General features: G+C 44.6%; 1 protein-coding gene across 1 annotated transcript in view; it reads left to right on the top strand.

The window, feature by feature from the left end:
* GRIP2 (glutamate receptor interacting protein 2) overlaps nucleotides 1–17,063 on the top strand; it is a 406,226-nt gene that overhangs the window by 309,845 nt on the left and 79,318 nt on the right. The window contains exons 4-9 of the mRNA XM_069083863.1: nucleotides 534–679; nucleotides 3,742–3,828; nucleotides 4,151–4,226; nucleotides 8,337–8,482; nucleotides 14,665–14,812; nucleotides 15,476–15,645. Of these exons, the coding sequence (XP_068939964.1) occupies nucleotides 534–679; nucleotides 3,742–3,828; nucleotides 4,151–4,226; nucleotides 8,337–8,482; nucleotides 14,665–14,812; nucleotides 15,476–15,645 (773 nt within the window). The remainder of the gene's footprint in view (nucleotides 1–533; nucleotides 680–3,741; nucleotides 3,829–4,150; nucleotides 4,227–8,336; nucleotides 8,483–14,664; nucleotides 14,813–15,475; nucleotides 15,646–17,063) is intronic.

The following is a 17,063-nucleotide window of genomic DNA, read 5'->3' as shown; positions in this document are numbered from 1 at the left end:
ACAAGAAAACCTTCTATGATGCACTAGACAAGTGGTCACCCAGCCTTTCCTTGATGATCTCTAATGAGGAGAAGCACAACCTACATCCTGACTTGGACTCTTACTAGCTGTGTGACCCTGGCCAAGTCCCTTACCCTGTCCTAGCCTCAGTTTCCCTCACCTGTAAAATAATAACCTGGGGGCTAGGTGGCATAGTGAATAGAGCACCAGCCCTGGAGTCAGGAGGACCTGAGTCCAAATCCGACCTCAAACACCACAAAAACTAGCTGTGTGACCTTGGGCAAGTCACTTAACCCCAATTGCTCTACCTTCCCCCTCCAAAAAGCGAAAAAGCAAAACAAAACAAATTAAAATAGTAACCCAAAATAGCCCCTCGCTCCTAGGGTTGCTGTGAGAAGCAAAGGAGACAGCATGAGTGTTTTGCAAACCTTGAACTGGTATAGTTCGTCATTTTAATTGTGCTAGCCATCATTTTAATTGAGGGGGCCGAGGCCCTAGTGGGCAATGCAAATGTTGTTATGCTTTATTTCTAGAAGCGACCAGTTAAATGTGGGGGATTACATCACATCAGTGAACGGGATCCACCTGACAAAGCTGCGCCATGACGAAATCATCAGCCTGCTGAAGAACGTCGGGGAGCGGGTAGTGCTGGAAGTGGAGTACGAGCTGCCCCCTGCTGGTGAGTGCCTTCCTGGCGGCTCCCTTGGCTTTGCTGTGTTTGCACGTGGGTAGCTGCTCAGCCAACAGAGAATCTGAGTTCAGTTCCTGTCACCATCTGTGCTGCCTTGGACAAGTCACCAAGTCTGTCCAGGCCTCATTTTGCCCAGCTGGAAAATGAGGGGGTGGCTTAGACAGACTCTACTATCCTTTCCAAGCCTAAATCTATGATGCAATCTTAAATGCTTGCTATCTGTGTGACCTTGGGCAAGTCACTTGACTTCCTTAGGCCTCAGTTTCCTCAACTGTAAAATGAGGGGTTGGACTAGGTGGCTTCTTAGGTCCTTTCCATTGCTAGCTTGATGATACTAAGGTCCTGTTAAACATCTACCCTGCATAAGGCAGAGAGAGGCACACGGGGTAGCAGATGGAGACAGGAAGACTGAAGTTCAAATCCTGTCTCCAACACATGCGCACATAGGAATCCAGAGGGTTGGGGCTTAGATTGGGAGGGAGATTATTTCCAGCAGGGGTTGGGCTCAGAGTCAGGGGAGGAAGGAATCACAGAAGCGTGGTGAGGGGGTGGCCTTTGAGCTGGGCTGTGAATGAGGCGCAAGTCATCAGTGTGCAGAGACTCAGGGAAGCTGGAGGCAGCAGGTCAGGCTTGGATTAAGGAAGCCAGACAGATGAGAGGAGGGCTGAGAAGCACAAGGAGAGGGGAGTATCTGAGGCCACAGCGGGCGAGCGGCAGGTCAGAGATTCAGGGGGGTCCCCACTCCTCAAACAAGGTGCTCCCTCTACAGGAAGGGTATGGGTATCCTGAACTCACCTTTACTGGCCCTCTCCAGACAGACATTTGCAATAGAATGGAGAACCGGGCCTACCATCTTATGGGAACTTCAGGAGTCTCAGGGTAGTGAAGAGATACCAACTCAGCACTTTAATAATCACATGAGCAGGGGCAGCTAGGTGGCACAGTGAATAGAGCACCGGCCCTGGAGTCAGGAAGACCTGAGTTCAAATCTAGCCTCAGACACTTGACACGCTTACTAGATGTGTGACCTTGGGAGAGTCACTTAACCCCAATTGCCTTGCCTTCCTCCCTCCAAAATAATCACATAAGTATCTCGGGCATCACTGCCCTCTCACTTTGGACTTGCAGGTTCTACTCCCAAGGGACCTTTTATTTGTTCTGAGCACATTTCCTACAATGTGGGGACACATCACCACAAAACATCAATCCACCAGCTTTCTTGATAAATTGAGGCAGGTCTTAATAATGTCGGCTTAGCATTCTTTCCCCCTTCATCCCTACTCCCACCCTATTCTAAACAGGTCTGAGATAGTTAAGGGCAGCTAGGAGGCACAGTGGATACAATGATGGATTTGGAGTCAGGAAGACCTGAGTTCAGTTTCAGCCTCTGACTCTTTCTAACTGTGTAACCCTGAGTGAAACTCTGCTTCAGTTTCCTCATCTCTAAAGTGGAATAACAGCACCAACCTCCCAGCATTGTCATGAGGATTAAATGAGATATTTGTAGAGCTCTTAGTCCATGCCCTGGCATACAGTAGGCACCATATAAATTTTAGCTATTATTATCCTACATCTTTGTTCATGCATTAATAACAATCATTCCCTCCGCTAGGGGCATAGTTCTTATATTCCTACATTTATTGTCCTATCTTCTTTCCTGTTTCTAGACAGAAGATGCCCTGAAACCACAAAACCCTGCTTTTAGTTAATCAACAGGAAGTCATGTAAGAGATTGAGAAGACCCAAGGTCTATTCAATCATTCAGCAAAGCATTAAGTACCTACTGTATGCCAGACTAGCCTCTGGGGAAACAGAGACAAAAATAAAACTCTGCTGTAGAAACAGTACCCCAGGTCTATCTCAGTTTTACTCCTAGAGAGACTGATGTCACTGCAAAGGCCTGAAGGTAGACCAAGTATTGTTAACTTGAAGAAACTATGGGAAAATGTGTTTTCTTCCCATGGAAGAATACTGAACCCAGTCAGAACAATGGAGAGCTCCTCTTGGGCTTGTGATAATATTCTTAGAATATTGCAATCACCACTCAGTCACCATGTTCCAGGCCCTCATCAATCTTCTCCTAACGTCCTATTTCCCTCTGCCAACATTGTAGTTTCCTTCGTTTTTCTTGTAATTCTATATCATAGCCAGTTTATTTTTTGTCTTCTCATCCCAATAGCAAGACTAAATTAGCTAGCCACATCTGTTTGGTGGGAGAACATGCACCTATGGGATGATTCTGTCCTTGTCTACACAAGTAACAAGCATGCTTTGGTTAAAGCAGAAAAACCCAGAGTATGGAATCAGTTCTCAGATACTGCCTTCAAGCATATACCTTTTATCCCAGATTTAGAAGTAGAAGGGAGATCTTTGAGTCTAATACCTCCATTTTACAGATGAAGAAACTGAGATTCATAAAGGTTAAGTGATTTGTCCAGGGTCACCAAGAGTCATAACTGCCACTCCCAAGGGCATAGCTAGCAATGTTTAGGCCTAGGTCAAGCACCTCAAAATGTGCTTGAATCCAGGATAAAGGGAGGGGATGAAGAGACCTCAGACCCTGAGACACAAGGCCCCATGGATGGGGAGACCCCATGATATTGATCCACGGAGGGTGACAGAGGCCTGGGGATGATACCACCATCCATCTTTCCCAGGACAGAGATTCTTGAATACTCCAAAGTCTGGGGAGAAAACAGGGTCAGGCCAGGGTGGAGTATGCCATCTGATAGGTTTCTGTTTTAACTAATTGTTCTTGCTGACTATATGCTAAATAACTCTTTCTATTAGCTAAAATACAAGTGTATCAGTACCCTCTACATTTAAGTAAAATTCTTATTTGCCCAACTTTAGTTATAACTCTGCACAGGAAACTTCAGTTCTCAAGGCCTTAGCTCCTCCATTAAGCAGGGCAAGTAGCTAGAACTAAACTTATTTCTGGCTCTAAGAGTTTGTAATTCAACCATAGTTTGAAGGGTGCTTGTTTCAGAGATGGCAGGCCTAAGAAGAGGCCAGTGGAGTAAAAGAATACTTCTGTGTTTCTCCCACAGCCCCTGAGAACAGCTTAGGAATTATCCCAAAGACCATCGAGGTCTCCCTGTATAAGGAAGGCAATAGCTTTGGCTTTGTACTCAGAGGTCAGTACCTTCCACTCCCCAGGTAAGCAGCAACTTGGCATCTGGGTGAGTTCTGGGCTCAGGGCTAACTCTGGCTCTGCCAGGCAATGAGTGGTCTTTCTGACCCTCAGGGTTGGGGATAATGGGGCCTCAACTCCAGAGATCCCAATGGGTTTTGTGTTTTTTTAGCAGGGTAAAGAATGCTTGGCCCAGGCCTAAACTGTGTGGGAGGCCTAGGGTTGTACCTTCCAATGGTAATGGGAGAAAACAGAGATAATGTGGGGGTAGGGTGGAGGAAGATGTATGAGGTTTCATGCATGGTTGGTCTTGGCCTGTGTTTCAGGGGGAGCCCATGAAGACTGGCATAAATCCAGACCACTCGTCCTCACCTATGTGAGGCCAGGGGGCCCAGCTGACAGGTAACCACCACCTTGAGAAGGAGGTGCAGATGAGTTCAACACATGAGCTCTCCACCTCCCTGGGAGAGATAAGGGGCATTCTTGCCTAAGAAAGTGACATAGGTCCTCCCTGACCCCTGGATCTTTCTCTAGACTACAGATGCCTTGCAATCCCATAAACTTCAACCCTTTTACATTCTAATCTAAGAGTTAAACAAGAAGCAAAGTGGTGATGTGGGAATGTACCAGATAAGGAATCAGAAGACATAGCTTTTAGTCCTGGTTCTGCTGCCATTAATTGTAAGGCATTGAACCTTTCTAGATGGTAATTTTCTCCAAATTAAACAGACTAGACTAGTGGTCCTTTATGATCTAACTTTCTGTAATTCCCTATGACCACTTCTGTTGTAGAGACAGAATCATCCCTAGGGTATGGTAGATTTGGAAAATTACTGCAGGATGCACTTTCAGGGTCCCATCCTGCCAGTGTTGGGCTATGACCGGGGAGGCTGCTAGTGGGGGTTAAAGAATTGGGGCTTATTAGTTGGTGATTGAAAAAAAATTAATCCAGACTCATAAACTATCTCTCTCCTTCCCCCTTCCCTCCTCTCTCTCTGTCTCTCTCTCACACACACACACACAATTGTCCATATATAAACACCTGCATGTGTGTTCACATACTTCTGTCTGTGTGGGCTTTAGTTACAGCCATGTTCAGGTGTGTACTCTGTATACATACATGTGTGACTTTGGGGCATCTTGGCTACTTTGACTCATCTTCCTCCTCCCTCTCCCAGAGGCCTGGGCTCTCTGATATATCCTTAAAAGAATGGCTTCTGGAAGGCCCATTTAAGGTCCTGATTATTATTTGGTATATAGAAAGTTATTGGATGATAGGTAGAAAAGAGAATCATTCTGTGTCTGGAGAAGCCTCTGGCTATTTCTGCCTCCTCCTTCAATTCCAAATCAAATGTGATGAGACAGCCAGGCACTCCAGCTCCCTAAGAAAATGCTTGAACAGAAGAATAAAACGCATCATTTCTCACGCTCCAATGGCTTAGCTTCCATAGCCATTGAATTTCAGAACTGAAATATAAATCATCTTTTTCAGTCCTGGAAACTGAGGTGCAGATATGGGACCTGCCTAAAGTCCAACTAATATTTTCCAACCACCCTTGAGAGACTCCCTGACACGTGGTCATTCACTTTTCTTTGAGTACTTCCAGTGAGGAGATTTTCACTATCAAGGCATTCTGCTCCATGATTGGATAGCTCTATTTAAAATCATAGAATTCAATAAAATGTAAGCACGTTGAGAACAGGGACTGGGTGTTTTTTCTGTATTTTTGCATATAGTAAGTGCTTAATAAAATGTTTGTGGAAATTGACCAAATCAAAGAATCCCAGAAATGAAAGGTCATCTTGTATAACTGCTCATTTCACTGATGAGGAAACTGAGCTCCAGAGAGGAAAAGTGACTTTTAAGATTATACTATTAGCTAATAGCAGAGTTATGATTAGAACCCTGATCTCCAATTGTTTGCTTCACCATAGTTCAAAAATTCTTCCTTATCTTAGACTGAAATCACCTCCCTGTAGCTTTTCATTAAGTGATACTAATTCTGCTTCTGTGCATACTGAGGAAAAAAAATCTACCTCTTCTTCCATGTGACAGCCCTTCATATATTTGAGAATGGAGGTCTTAAACTGCCTCCGATGATTTTTGTTTGTTTTTGATGTTTAGGCGTAGGATAGCTGCCTCTCTCAGGCCCTGTTACATAACTATCATACATTTCCCTGTCCAGTAGGGGCCCTAGACCAGGTTATTGGGAATGAACTACTCTTACTTGCTCCAAACCAATCTTAGCCTAGAAGGTCAGTGCTAGAAGGACTTCCTAGAAATTATCTAATCCAATAGCCTCATATTAGGAGAGGAAACTTTGGTACAGATAAGAATGACAAAAGCAGAATTTAAACCCAAATCTTTTTATTCCAGATCTGTGGTGTTTTTCTATCAGACTCTCTTCTAAAATGAGTTGTTATTTTATTCGTGAGAATCCACTTCAGTGAAGTCTAATAGGCTACCTTAAGTTAGTGAAAATAATGATGTAATCTTTTCCCATCCAAATCCATAGACACCCTCCATCCTCCAAATCTGTTGGATCAAACAATCTGTCCACATGTGCGTATTAAGCATCACCTATGTGCTAAGCACTATGTAAAGCATAAATCCAAGTTAAAAAGAAAAATAGTCCCTGCCCTCAAGGTGCTTACATTCTAATGTAGAAAGATAACACATAAAAGGGAACTAAAAAGCCAGGGATTTAGAGGGTGAGGGGATGGTGATAAAGACTTAGACTTAGAAGGGAGGAATGAAGGATGTCTGGCCTGGGACTCTCCCTAAAATGGAGGCTCTTGAAGAAACTTACCAATGATCAAAAGCAGAGGAAGGGCACACACACACACACACGGAAAGAAGAATGTTCCAGGATAAAGAGGCTGCAAAAGCAGAGGGAAAAGGAAAGGCTGAATGTCTAGCTTGTGAAATTCAGAGTTGGAAGAAACTTTAGAGTACATCTGGATCAATCCTCTCATTTTATAGATGAGTAGTAAACTGAGGCCCACAGAGTTGAACTGTCTTGGCCATGGTAGCAGAGACACAAATCAAACCCAGATCTTCTGACTCCAAATCCCATGCTCTTTCCTCTAGAGACAGGTTTTCCTAGCCCATCACCTGCCAAACTTAGTTTGAATATTTTCATGAAATCAAACTTGAGTTACACAAAGATTTAAAGCCCCAAACCATCCCAGTATGACACAGAGGAGGGAAAAGGGATGATTTGGCCATTGGTCATTTGGACAAGGTGCTGCTGTGAATAGTTCTTCTCCCACCCCCAAGAAAAACTTTTCAGGCCAGTCAGGAGAATTAGGGTGAGAATTTGGTTACTACCTGGTTAAATTAAATGTGCATCTTTTTTAAAAAAGCAAACTTTGTATAAGAGAAGCTGATAGTTTTATATAGACAGCTCTTTTTTGTTGTTCCTTCTGTATTGAAAAAATGTTGTGCTTGTTAAGTTCATCATAAAAGAAAATTAAAAAAAAAACAAATAGAACTAGTCCCAGGCCTTCTAGTAGCTTAGTTTTCCTTTCTGAGAAGGTCTGGGGCCAGTGCTTTTATGGGTTAGGCCTTCCTCTCATGGACCCCAAGCCCAGACCAGGCCCATAAAAGGACTGAATCAGGAATAGTCCTCTAGAACTGGTAAAGACTTTATAGGTCACCTTGTCTAACCCCCTCATTTTATGTAGGAGGAATCTGGGGGAGAAGAAAGTGAAAGAGATGCCTAAGGGAGCTGGTAGCCAAACTGAGACTCAAACCCTGCTCCTCTGATTCCAAACCCAAACCCTCATTCCTGTTTCCTCAACCTGGCCCATCCCTTTAAAAGTTTGTGGGCTGCCATAGCATTCATACCAACCAAGAAATTCCAAGCTATATTTAGGCACTCTTCATACTCAGCTTTGTCCAGATATCTATATCAGCCGTTCTTAGAATGGCCCAGGATAGGTTTATTAATAGCTCCTTCTACTAACAGCACTTGGCCACAGTTAAAATAAAATTGCCCCCGCAGAGTTCTCTGCTGGTTATAAAGTCACTTCTTGCCAGGACCGAACCAAAGTCTGTGGCTCACAGCACTGAACCCGGCCAAACCCTAGCATGATTTTGTTTTTCATTCTCCAAACCAGTAAAATTTTTGTTTTGCTTTGTTTTTAAGCAAACATTTAATGAGCTATTTTGAACTGGAACCAACCGTGTGCATTTGTTCAAGCCACTGAAAGGGAAAGTCACAATGTTCTCCCAATAGAATCTGAATAGCCATCATTCAGCTTTGAGGCCTTGCTTTTAACTGAACCACATCGGGGTTTGGGGGGATGATATGCATTCAGAAGATTTAGCCACGAGCTAAAAGCCAGCAAGGGATTAACTGTCTCCAAGTTTCTTTTAAGTTCACTCCTAACTCTGCCATTCTCTGTTCTAAGGGCCCTCCCAGTTCTGACATTTTTTGTTTTGTGGAACTTCCTAGCCCTCATTTTCTACGCTTATGAAATTCTCTCCTGTGCCTTGGTTTCCCCCAGAGAAGGATCCCTGAGAATTGGGGACAGGCTGCTCAGTGTGGATGGCATCCCACTTCACAACCTGACCCATGCAGATGCTCTCAACATACTACGACAATGCAGCCAGGAGGCACTCTTCCAGATTGAATATGATGTCTCCATTATGGGTAAGGACACACAGCCCCTCTGGAAGACCACCCAATGAGCTCAGCATGTAGGCCCCTAGCCATGATTCCACTAAAGCCAGCAGTGGGTTAGGAGAGGGAAAGAAGGCATGGATGGTGATGACAATATTGTCTCATTACATTTTATGAAACTATAAAATTTCTTTCAATATATCTTCTCATTTGATTCTTACAAGCTCTTTGTATTATTATTACCCCCATCTGAGAGATGAGAAAACTGAGGCTCAGACTTACCCAAGGTCACACCATTTGATGGTGGCTGGGTGTTGAGACACAAATTTATTTCCCCTAAACTTTAAAGCCAGGGCTTTTTTTCCTATATTACCCACCTCCTTCTCCCCCCACCCCCACCTTTACTGTTCCTAATTGTTTAGGCCTAAAGTTGAATCAGGCCTTAAAGGAAGGTTTCCTAAAAATATGGCTTGTTCTGTGAGCTGGTGCGTTGTTCCAGTCTGATGAGCTGAAACCTTAATGTGCCTTCCCTGCTTCATTCATAGCTAAATGAGGGTACAGGCCAAGTCAGTCTCTGGAGTCCCTTCCAGCTCTCAATCCTCTGGAATTCTATGAAATCTCCTTTGATCCTCAGGACATCCCTTTACAAGGCAGGGGTGGCAAGTGTGATCCCCAAAATACCACGATGAGAATTTGCTCATTTCTGACCTCGACTCCTTCTCAGCAGCCCTGCTTCTGACATTCCAGGAGGCATGATTCCAAGCCAGGAGAAGTATCTAATCTAAAAGGGAAGGTGTGTTTGAGTGTCAGCTGAGGAAATAGGGGATGGTGTGTGGGAGCCCCCACCCTGTACTGGGCCCCCTCCACGACTGCATGCCTCCAAGCCCTGTTAGGTAACTTCCCCTTGGTCTCAAATGCTTCCCTCCAGGGAGCTGGCCTTTCCCTCCCATGCAGCAAATGAATTTTTTAGAGTAAATAGGAAGCCTCTTGGTTTGGAAGAAAGAAATTAACCTGAAAAAATATTGAATTAAAGGACTTGACTGCTTGATGGAGCAGAGAGAGGACAAGATTGAGTTTCAAATCGCCTGGGTTTTAGCCCCCTTCCTATTCCTTATTTCTGTGCGGCCCTGGACAAATGCCAGTTCTGGGCTTTACTTGCCTCTTCTGGAAAGTGGAGATAATAATATTTACATCACCTACTTCATTGGGTTGCTGTGAATAAGCCTGTTGGACTGGGGGAGGGAGAGAATCTCTGAACTTCTATCAGCTATTAAATATGCTCGACCCCTAAATCTACTGGGGTGCCAGGGCCACTAGAATCTTCTGACTTTGGTCTTAGAATACCAGTAAAGCTGAAATCACAAGATGACTGTTTTTCTCGAAGGAGAGAAATGTTCAGGTGTGATCATCTGCTAGGACAATCCTTAGCTCAGAAATGAACATGCTGGAACAGCACGGTGCCCAGCGTATGAAATAAATGCTCCTTGATTGATTGTGGCGCCTGAATGGGCCATCAGCGGGAATATTTAGCCCCATTATTCTTACACATTATTTCTTGTAATGATGTCACTCTACCGTCAGCCATTCTAACTTACTGTGTGTTTCCCATATCGCCTAGTATATTGTAGGCACTTAATAAATGCCTGTTAGCTGATTGAAGCATAAACATCCATCAATAAGTAGTTTTATCATTGCTATTATTATCAACTAGCATTTATGTATCACTATAAGGTTCCTGTACCAACAGTTTCCCAGCAAAGCAACATATTATCTCCTTCTATCCTCATAGCAGCCCCATAAAGTAGACACTATTTTTATCCCTATTTTAATGATGCAACTGTAGATTAAGTGACTTGCTCAGGTCATGGAGTTAGAGTGTCTGAGGCAAGATTTGAACTCCAGCCCTCCTGACTCCCAGCCCAGCACTCTATCTCCTCTGCCACTTAGCTTAAAATACATTTTTATACAGTAATTCTAAATATATAAAGCAGATAACTCTACAAAGAGGATGGAGATGGATTTCCATCTTAAGCCTAGAAGGGCCAGCTGGGACTTGAAATAAACATGTTCTTAAGTCCTAGAAAGGAGAGGACATGAGGGAGAAATGGTGGGAAGAAGAGAGGGAGCAGGAGGGCAGAAGGGAGATGTGGGGAGAGGGAAGGAGACAGAGGAATAGAGAGGAAAAAAGGAGGGAAGCAGGGAGAAGAAGAAAAGTAAGAAGGGAAGGCAAGAGAGGATGCAAGGGAGGAGAGGGAAAAGGAGAAACAGAAGTCAGTCATGTTCTTGGCTCATTTACAGTCAGAGCAGGGCCAGGTCAGCAAGTCTAATTGTCTCTAGCCTCTCCCCACTCCAATCCATCCTTCACCCAGCTGCCAAAATGATTTTCCTCAGGCACAGATCTGATCATTATGTTACTCCTCTCCTCAAACATCTCTAGTGGCTCCCTATGGCCTCTAGAATTAAATGGAAATTCCTTTGTTTGGCATCTAAAGCCTTCACACTCTAATCCCAATATGCCTTTTCAGACTTTTTGCACATTGCTCCCCTTCAAGCATGTTACAATCTGCCAAACTGACCTTGTTCCTCTTTCTCTTACACAGCACTCCATCTCCCATCTCTAAACCTTTGTCCTAGTGGGCCCCCCATGCCTGCAACATTCTCCTTCCTCATTGCTGCTTCCTAAGATCTCAGATTTCCTTCATGGTTCAGTTTAAACACAACCTTCCTTGATCTCCCCAGTTTCCAGTGTTCTTCTCCCTTCCCCCCAAAATCACCTTATATCTCTTCAACACCTATTTTGGGAATTGTGGAAATACCCATATAAGTACATGTTGCATTCTGCATCTAGATTTTAAGCTCCTTGAGCAGAGACTATTTCACTTTTGAATTTATATCCCCAGTGCCTAACACGGAGTAATAAATTTATTTTAATATACCCCCTCAAGGTCTAAAGTATTGACTATTGAGGATCCTGCTCTTTGTCTATGATAAGCAGCCACTTCCCTAATCCTGGTTTGCTTAGCCCATACCAGACATCAGAAGCAAGGAAGAGGGGGAATTTTCAGCTCCTGAATAAGTTAGTAGAAGAGATATTTTGGGTAAGCAGGGCACTTTGGTGGGTCTTTAAATTACAGAAGTGGATAGTCCTATAGGGAAATACAGGTTATATAAACCAAATTGTTCCTTCTATAGACCTTCATACTGATGTCAGATAAAATGGCATGGCTGGGTTCAGCAGATTTCCAAAACCTTGGGAAAAGTACTAGGGTAGAGATTGATGGTCTGACACCAATTACTGACAAGTCCATCAATGTTGTTAAGGATTTCTACTCAGCAAACACTCCCTATAGGCAGAATTGATTCACTGTGTGGGGTGTGAACTGCTGTTTTCTTGGCAGGAAACCAGTGAGACCAGAGTAGCTTGTGTGTTTGGGAAGCCCTTGGAGAACATAGAAGGGGGCAGAATGAGGTGAATCCCAGACCTATCACCGGAGGCATTAGATAGCAGCTCTGTCCAGAGTGCCAAAGGCATGGAGTTTGGGACAGCTAGCCTTCAGTCCATAGAATAGACTATTGGAGGCTCATTTAACTTTTGTGCTATGTAGAGTATTGGGGGAAAAAACATTGGAAGAGACATCAGAAGATCTGGGGTCCCATGGAACTGGTTTTGTCATTGTTATAGTTTTAAAACTGGTTATAGTGTCCACTGAACACCAAAGTGACAGAAATAAATGGAAACCAAGACTCATTGACAGCATATCTTTGCCCCCCCCCAACTTTATTTTATTTCTTACTTGAATCAGGCTCATAGATGTTTGTTCCCACATCAGGGCTTTGGTTGTTAACACTTTGTCTCTTTGTCCTGTATAATGTATAAGGTCCAGAACCTCTTCATTTTTAGTCCCCTAATGCAATGCTTGGCACATAGTAGGCACTTTAAAGATGTGGATCGAGAAGGGAAAGTTCTGAGCATTATTCAACTGAACACTTATTAAGCATCTGATTGGTTTTGTGTTCACTTGAATCATTTAAAAATTACTTTGGACATAATAGCCCTATTCTAACTGTTCTCCTAGTTTCAATAAACTACAAGTCTCTGCCCCTTGTTTGCTTAATCAAACCATTCCCCAGGGGCTGAGGAAGGCTTCTGTTCCATTCCCAGAGATGGTGTTTCTTGTAAGTGTGTTTCATGACCTAGTAGTAGCCCAAGTTTGACTCCTAAATCTGTAATTTTTGTTGTTGTTCAGTTGAGTCAGATTCTTCATGACCCCATTTGAGATTTTCTTGGTAAAGATAGTGGAATAGTCTGCCATTTCCTTCTCCAGCTCATTTTACAGATGAGGAAACTGAGGCAAACCAGGTTAAGTGACTTGCCCAGGGTCATACAGCTAGTAAGTGTCTAACGCTGAATTTGAACTCAGGTCTCTCTGACTCCAGGTCTGGTGTTCTATCTACTGGGCCACCTGCGAATCAAATCTATGACTGACCTACCTAAAACCCATAAAAATTAGAGTTTCCTCATCTAAAAAATGAGCTGGAGAAGGAAATGGCAAACTACTCTAGCATCTTTGCCAAGAAAACCCCAAATAGAGTTGTGAAGAGTCGGACATCACTGAAATGACTGAACAACAATGAAATGAGGGAGTCTGACCAGATAATTTCTGAAGTCCATTTCAGCTCTAACTGGACTCCAAAGAGGAGGCAGAGAAATGGTGGTAAGAGAGAAGCTGTCCAAAGTAATTGATTATCTCCTGGTCTAGAAGGATCCTGATCATCAGGGGAGTTGGCATAGCCAGAAACCATGCTAGAGTGTCTCCATGTGAGGGGAAAAGTCTGAGAACAGACTGGGGATGTGCGTATCAGATTGGAGTGATTTATGGCATGGTAAAGAGAGAGAGTAGTCAGTCAATGATACTTCAAGATGAGAGAGCACAAGACTGTGCGTGTGTGCGTATGTGCGTGTATATGTATATGTGTGCACTTGTGTGCCTGTGTGTATGTGCGTGCATGTGTGTGACTGTGTGTGCACATGTGTGAGTGTGTGTGCATGTGTGCGTGTGTGTGTGCGTGTGTTGGAAGAGAGAGTTGGGTGTAGCTGTCTAGGTAATTTAAGGGTAAGTTTTTGGACCTTTGAATTTGAGTCCCTGGAGGGTACAGGTGAGCTTGTATGTAGTGAGTCCATGGGGATTCTCATCCAGGGGACAAGACTGAGGCATACTAGATCTTGATACATATTTCCTACTGAGCAATGCTAGCATTTGGAAACTGTGACAACCACGCCCTTGCAGAAATAGATATCTATGACCAGATATCTGCTATCTAGGGTGCTTCTCTCAAATGGAAAGCCAGTCCCCATTAGGCTGACCCATAGGTGTACGGTGTGCCTGTCCTTAAGTTGGGTGTGGTCTATGCTGTGATCTCCCTATGCAGAAGAAATCCTGGCTGAGAAAGGAGGGAGTCAGGAATAGCGATGGAGTCCAGGTCCAAGCAGGTCCTTATAGAAACAGTCAGGCACAATACGAAGAACATTTGACTAGAAGTCAGGAGTCTGGGCTTTGCCACTAACTTTGTTATTAACTCATTGTGTAACCCTTTTTGGCCTCAGTTTCCTCATTTGTAAAATGACATGGTTGTCTTAGATCAGGAATTCCCAACCTAGGGGACACATGCTTTTTGAGTGTATGAGAAGTTTGTCAAGGGAATACAGGAAACATTTTGATTTTTATTTTTAGCATTGATTTCCAATCAAGTAAGTGACAAAAATTATGTTATTTCATGGTAAAATCTATAATTGATTTTTTTTTCATATTGAATAAGTACAGTAAAGTTTACTGAAATCCAAAGGAAGCAGGGACCAAAAAGCCTAGGAATCTGTAGATTAAATATCTTCAAGTTGTTTTTTTCCCCAGGCCAATATTTTATGCTTTTATTATTCTATCCATTCAGTTGGTAGCAGTAGCTAGATTAGACTAGCATTAAGGGGGACCTAGAATAGAGGGAGAACAATGAAAAACAGTTGATCTTCTTGCATCTATGGTGGACCTATATAACAGGGCCTCATTCTTCATTTTGTCTCTTCTTCCTGAAGTAAAGGGAAGCAGCAATCAAGATCTCTTCCTACCCCACACTGCAGCCCCCAAGTGCACACTGACTGGTGTTCCCTTCCTCTCTTTTTTGTCCTCCTCTCAAACACACCCTGTTCCCCTCCCCAGATACAGTAGCCAACGCCTCAGGTCCTTTATTAGTGGAAATAGCCAAGACTCCGGGCTCTACTCTGGGAATCTCGCTCACCTCTGGCACCCACAGGAACAAACAGGTCATTGTGATTGACAAGATCAAGCCGGCCAGCGTTGTAGACAGGTATGGCAGGTGTCCTACAGGTGTATAGCCATTGGGCCCCTGGACCAGGACCTCAAGGAAGATTTCCAGCCCTCTCCTTCATACCGTCCCCAGCTCCACGCCAAATTCATGTCCCCAGAATCAATGCTGTTGAGAGAAGGGGCAGGCCCTATCTCTTCCCTCCTTCCCCAAGATGGGAATTAGGAAGTGATCTCTCAAGAAATAAGGGTGGGGCAGTGAAAAGAGCACTGAATTTGGAGTCAGAAAATATGGGTCCTAATCCCAGGTCTGCCTGTTACTACCCATGTGGCCTTGGGCTAGCTGCTTTCTCTCTCTAGACCTCAGTTTCCTCATCTGTGAAACGATGGGTTTGGACCAGTTGACTTCTGAGGTCCCTTCCTTCCATCTCTAAATCAACGATCCTATGATTTTAGGATTCCCATTCTCCCATGTGTAGTTCCCATGTAGCTCCCATGGGCTGTGAGCCCATTATATGAACTCTCCTCCACCCCCAAACTCAATACCTGTTTTCCCCTGGAGCTGCATCTGGCCCTCCCAGCTGCCACATGCCTCCCTGACGGTCTTCCCTAAGACACAGAGCCTCCCTGCCAGCCCCAGCCCATTTCCCTCCTGTCCCTCCCACATCCCTGGGGATCCCACGAGCCTCTCTGGTCCTCTCCACAGGTGCGGGGCCCTGCACATTGGCGACCACATCCTCTCCATCGACGGCACCAGCACTGAGCACTGCTCCGTGCTAGAGGCCATGCAGCTATTGGCCAGCACCACCGAGAATGTGAAGCTGGAGATCCTGCCAGCACGCCAGAGCAGGCTCCCCCTGAAGCCTCCTGATGCAGGTGGGTTGGGCCCAGTCCAGTGGAGAGGCAGGCTGGGCAGCTGTCCAGCAGCATGCAGGAAGCTGGCCCTCGGGCTTCCTCGAAATGACAGGAGCGATTTTGCTGGATTCAAACAGCAACTGAGGGCACCTTCTGGGCACGTCCCTGTGCCTGGCCCTGGGTGGGGAAAGGAAGGAGTAGAGGAAGGCAGAACATGCTTGAAAACATGGTCCCTGACCTTAGAACTCATTCAATCCAACCTGCCTTAGAGACTGAAGCTCAGAGAAAATGCATTTGCTTAATGTCACACACCTAAGCAGGGCAGAGTTGAGACTTGAACCCCAATCCAGTGTTCTTCCCACTACGCCACCTGGGAAATGGAAGGGACTTTAGAGTCCAGCTGGGCACAGAAACAGAAGATCACAGATTTTGGACGGGAAGTAACCCCTCTAGTACAACTCCTTCATTGACAGATGAGGAAACTGAGGCCCAGGGGGGCTAAGCTAGCTCCTGAGTCAGGATTTGAACCCAGGTCCTCAAATTCTAGAACTATTTACCCCTTCCACTTTTATCACACCAAAGTGACTTCAGTCCAAGGTCACAGGATGTGGAAGTTGTAGGTCTGAGATGAGCTCCCAGTTCTGACTCTACCGACTCTCAGGGCAGGGATCTTATTTGGTACCTATCATATACTCTGCTTTATACAAGAGTTATTTCTATGTACATCCTTAGTCGTTTGCATGTTCTCTCCCCCATTGGACCATGAGCTCCTTAAGAACCAGGGCAGCCTTTTTCCTCTCTTTGTGCCCCCTGAGCCTAGTATAGGCTGTGTGACCTTGGGCTAGTCACTTAACCCCCATTGCCTGGCACATAGTAGGTGTTTAATAAATGTTTACTGAATGACTTCTCTTATTTTAGTCTAAGAGCCACAAGGATGGTTACCATGTCTTATGTCGGTCTGTCATCATAATTATAATCTATTTTTGGCCTGGATCTATGTTGCCATAGATATAGTGAATTCTAGATAAGGAAACTCTCTCTACCCAAAGCAGGTTTCCACCTTCTCTGCAACCTGTGCCCCCTCCCTTAGTAGAAGAAATAACCCAAAACCCAGAGAGAAAGTGGCAGATTGGATGGTAGAGATATCATTTGAGCCAGATCTCTTCTCTCCTGACTCCCAAACTCTGTCTGCTTCACAAGGTGGGGAAGAGAGCAGGGGAGCAGAGGAAAGAAAACAAGGAGGGGCGGCTAGGTGGTACAGTGAATAGGGCACAGGCCCTGGAGTCAGGAGGACCTGAGTTCATATCTGGCCTCAGACAATTAACACAAAAACTAGCCGTGTGACCTTGGGCAAGTCATTTAACCCCAACTACCCTCCAAAAAGCAGAAAGAGAGGAAGGAAGGAAGGAAGGAAGGAAGGAAGGAAGGAAGGAAGGAAG

Source organism: Petaurus breviceps, unplaced genomic scaffold (assembly GCF_028583685.1).
Source record: "Petaurus breviceps papuanus isolate PSGF00001 unplaced genomic scaffold, PetGlider_PUasm1.0 174, whole genome shotgun sequence".
Classification (NCBI taxonomy): domain Eukaryota; kingdom Metazoa; phylum Chordata; class Mammalia; order Diprotodontia; family Petauridae; genus Petaurus; species Petaurus breviceps.
Note: the sequence above shows the minus strand (reverse complement) of the source record. Positions and strands in the feature narration are given on the sequence as shown.